Genomic DNA, 3,511 nt, shown 5'->3' on the forward strand with positions numbered 1-3,511 from the left:
CAGCAGTGGGTTCAGGTGCCCAGCATAGGGCCTGAGATGGTGACAGGAAGTGGGCTCTGGTCAGCCTTGTTCACAGGTGGGTCCCCAGTGTCCAGCTGCTTCTTGACTGACTGCCTGACTCTGTTGAACCCCTGTTGCAAAATGACTCGGGTTTCTGCCGCTGCCTTCAAATCTGAAGCTGAGTTTAGGGCTGACTGGGGCTCTATGCTGGTGGGAAGGGACCTCCCTTGCTGACCAGATGTCCCCCCACCTGGCCAAGAATGTGTCACCAGCTGGACCCAACAGGTGTGTCTCTGCAGCCAAAGTGTGGCCCCAGCCCCTGCTCACACAGGACCCCACCCTGGGCTCCAGGAGAAGGGAGAGAGGAGGAGGGAGAGGGCCGTGCTTAGCAAGGGATGTGTCTCCGGGGCCCATGCAGCCAATCTTCCTGCCATGGGGGTGGGCAGCCCTGCTCCACTCCCTCAGGCCCCGTGAGGGGGTTCTGCAGCTCACAACAACCAGTTTTTCTGAGCCCCTCAGGACCTGGTGCTGGGCACATGGGCTCTTGGGACAGGACAGGATATCCCCCTTCCATCAGGGGCCCTTCCTCTAGGTGACAGGACTTGTGGCCTGCAGCTCTCAGAGCCACCAGGGGCCTTCTACTTTGTTTAAAAACTTTAACCAACAGCTGCCTGCTCGGCACACAGCCCGGCTGGGGCCAGCGGGGTGGAAGCCTATGACTGTCCACCCTCAAAGAGTTTGAGTTTTTCCTGCTAAAACGTTTTTCCTCCCCTCCGGACAGAGAGCTTGTGGTGGGGGTGGGGAGACAAGGATGGGCCTGGGTTCTCTGGGGGCGATTGCTCTCCACTACCCAGCCCTCTAGGGCCTGGCTAAGAACCTGCTGAGTGAATAACTGAGTGAATCTTGTGGATGGATGGACAGATGAACAGATGGGTGGTCTGAGTGAGTGCAGGCTGCACAGTGATGCTGGACAGATAATAACATAAATAAGAATAACAGTAATAGCTAATTTGTTGAGCATTTTCTACGTTCCAGGCCCGTCTTTCAGATGGGGAGTCTGCAGCTCAGAGAGGTTAAGGAACTTGCCCAATGTCACCCAGCCTGTAAGTGGTGGCACTGGGACTTTAACTCCAGTAAAGGTATTGAAAACCTTGGCTCTGGCTGGTACGAGATGTCAGTGGGGGTGTGACAGAACTCCTGGCAGAGGGAGGAGCTCTGTGGGGCTCTGCCCTGTGCTGCCCTGCCTGCAAGGGCTGGGGAGAGGGTCATCTCTCTGGGATTCACTTTTAGATACTTCTCAAGCCATCCCAGGCTGGTCCTGCATGCATCCCTTCACCCAGACCGACATCAGTTCTCACCCCTCCCCCACAGAGATCAGGGCCCTAATGTCACATGAGAGGCTAATCGCCTGGCCCCAGAAACTTTGAGAAGACCTATGGTACCCTCCCCTCACCCCTTCTCCCACCCCCACCCCCTGCCCCCTCGCCATCAGAGGTCAGGGGTAGGAGGCGCAGCGTGCGCACCTTCCAGGCGCATCCCCACTGTCAGGCACTTCTGGAAGCGGCAGAAGGGACAGCGCTTACGCTGTGTCTTGTCGATCTTGCAGCTCTGGCTCTCGGTGCACGTGTAGTGCTTGTTGTTCTGCACCGTGCGCTTGAAGAAGCCCTGGGGGAGAGGGGAGTCAGCGCGGGAGGGGACAGGCCCCGTCTCCCCTTCCCTGCACTTCCCAGCAGGGCTTTCCGCCGCTTCCCGCCGGCTGCTCGCCAGCCTTCCACGCCGGTCCCTTGCCGGCCAGCTGCCCGCTCACCTTGCAACTCTCGCATGTGAGCAGCCCGTAGTGGTAGCCAGACACCTTGTCCCCACAGACGGGGCACAGCTCGTCCAGGTCCTCGTCATACGAATAGTCCATGCCCGCGGCGTCCGCCTGTGGAGGGAGGAGAGGCTCATCGCGGGCGGGACTGCGACTGGCAGCGCCGCGGACCTGGGTCCGGCGTGTCCTGCACCACCGCGGCCGCGCGCCCCAGGGTGCCTTCCTTATGGGCCCGGCCCCCGGCCCCCACCACAGCGCCAGTGGTCGAGGGCGCCCGTTGCAGGCCACCCATTAGAGCGCCCTGAGCAGCACGCAGCACGTGTGCCTGGAGCAGCTCCCCTGCAGGGCCCTTGCTGACCCTGTCCCCACACTTCCGCCCCGTGAGCTCCCCAACCCTCCCAGGGGCTCCTCCTGAGCGGCCCCCCGCCGCGTCCGACCTGGGACTCTCGGATTAAATGCGCTTTGATCCAGATTCGTTCGTTTGAGAACAAAACCCCGATTCTGAGAAAACGAGATTGTCTCGCCCGCCGGGGAGATGCCAACGAACCCGGTCAGAGTGGGACCCAAGCGCTCTGGGGATCGGACAGGGACGAGGGAGACAGAGGCAGAGTCTGAGAGAGACCGAGAGATGGGCAGAAAAGAGAGCGAGAGACACCGACAGACGCTGCTTAACGGAGAGAGTTCCCCAGGGCAACAGAGACAACGAAAATCCGAGAGTGATAGAGAAACATTGATGCCCAGTCAGAGAAAACCTGGGGGAGATGAGAACGACGGAGAGCTAGGGAGATGGTAGAGAGTGGGGGGCGGGTGGAGAGAGAGAACGAAAGAGAGAGAGAGAGAGATCAGAGACACTGTCAGAGGCCCAAAGAGAAAACCTGGGAGAGACAACCGCAAGGCCAGAGACACAGTGATAGACGAGAGACAGACCGAGACACCGGAGAGACAAGAGAAATCTGGGAGATACCCAGGCAGAGAGAGTGACAGAGACACTGAGAGAAAACCTGGAGAGACGGAGGCTCCCGGCCAGGGGGTCGGGGACGGCAAGACGCACGGAAATCGGCCGGACCCGGGCCCCGAGCTCAGAGGCGCGGCCCGGCAGAGTCGGACCCGGACATGGGCTCGAGCTGAGAGAGGCGGAGAACGACGGCGCCCGTGCAGAGAGCCCGAAAGCGCGATGCCGCCGGGCCCCCAGGCCGGGAGAGACAAAGCCCGCGGGCGGCAGCCACCGAGACCGAGACCGACCGAGGCCGTGCCACCGACTCCGTGCAGCCGAGACCGAGACATCGGGCGAAGAGCCGGCGAGGAGGGCGCAGCGGGGACAGCGGGCGCAGGGCGTGGAGCCGCTAGAGGGGCGCGAGGCGCTGAGACCTCGAGCGGAGACCCCGCGGGCCCCCGAGAGAGAGGCCGAGCCCGAGGCGTGGGGGGAGCGACCTCGGGCGGAGAGTCGAAGTCTCCAGAAGGGAAGCGCGCAGAGCCTGGGCCCGGGGCAGCGCGAAGGGGCGCGACGGCTGCCACGGCCCGCCCGTCGCCCACCTGGCGGCTCCTGGGAGCAGCAGCGCCCCGCGTCCCGCCAGCGCGAGCCCCGCACCGCCTGGCCGCGTCGCCGCCGCTGCCGGCGATGAGCCGCACCCGGGCGCAGCGCCGCCCGCCCGCGATGACGGCCGCTCGGGCCGGGGGCGAGGAGGCGGGGGGGCCGGGCGG

At 63.4% G+C, this 3,511-nt stretch overlaps 1 protein-coding gene across 2 annotated transcripts in view; it reads right to left on the reverse strand.

Annotated features, from left to right (window-relative positions):
- The window catches only part of NR5A1 (nuclear receptor subfamily 5 group A member 1), a 25,512-nt gene that overhangs the window by 19,384 nt on the left and 2,617 nt on the right, over positions 1-3,511 (reverse strand). The window contains exons 2-3 of one of the 2 annotated variants that reach the window (XM_007450250.1): positions 1,808-1,924; positions 1,524-1,665 (exon numbers count right to left, since the gene is read on the reverse strand). In XM_007450250.1, coding sequence (XP_007450312.1) covers positions 1,524-1,665; positions 1,808-1,909 — 244 coding nt within the window. In that variant the 5' untranslated portion in view covers positions 1,910-1,924. Of the gene's footprint in view, positions 1-1,523; positions 1,666-1,807; positions 1,925-3,511 lie in introns of those variants that run through there. The other variant, XM_007450251.1, reaches the window with a different exon arrangement.

Source organism: Lipotes vexillifer, unplaced genomic scaffold, assembly GCF_000442215.2.
Source record: "Lipotes vexillifer unplaced genomic scaffold, Lipotes_vexillifer_v1.1 scaffold890, whole genome shotgun sequence".
Lineage (NCBI taxonomy): Eukaryota > Metazoa > Chordata > Mammalia > Artiodactyla > Lipotidae > Lipotes > Lipotes vexillifer.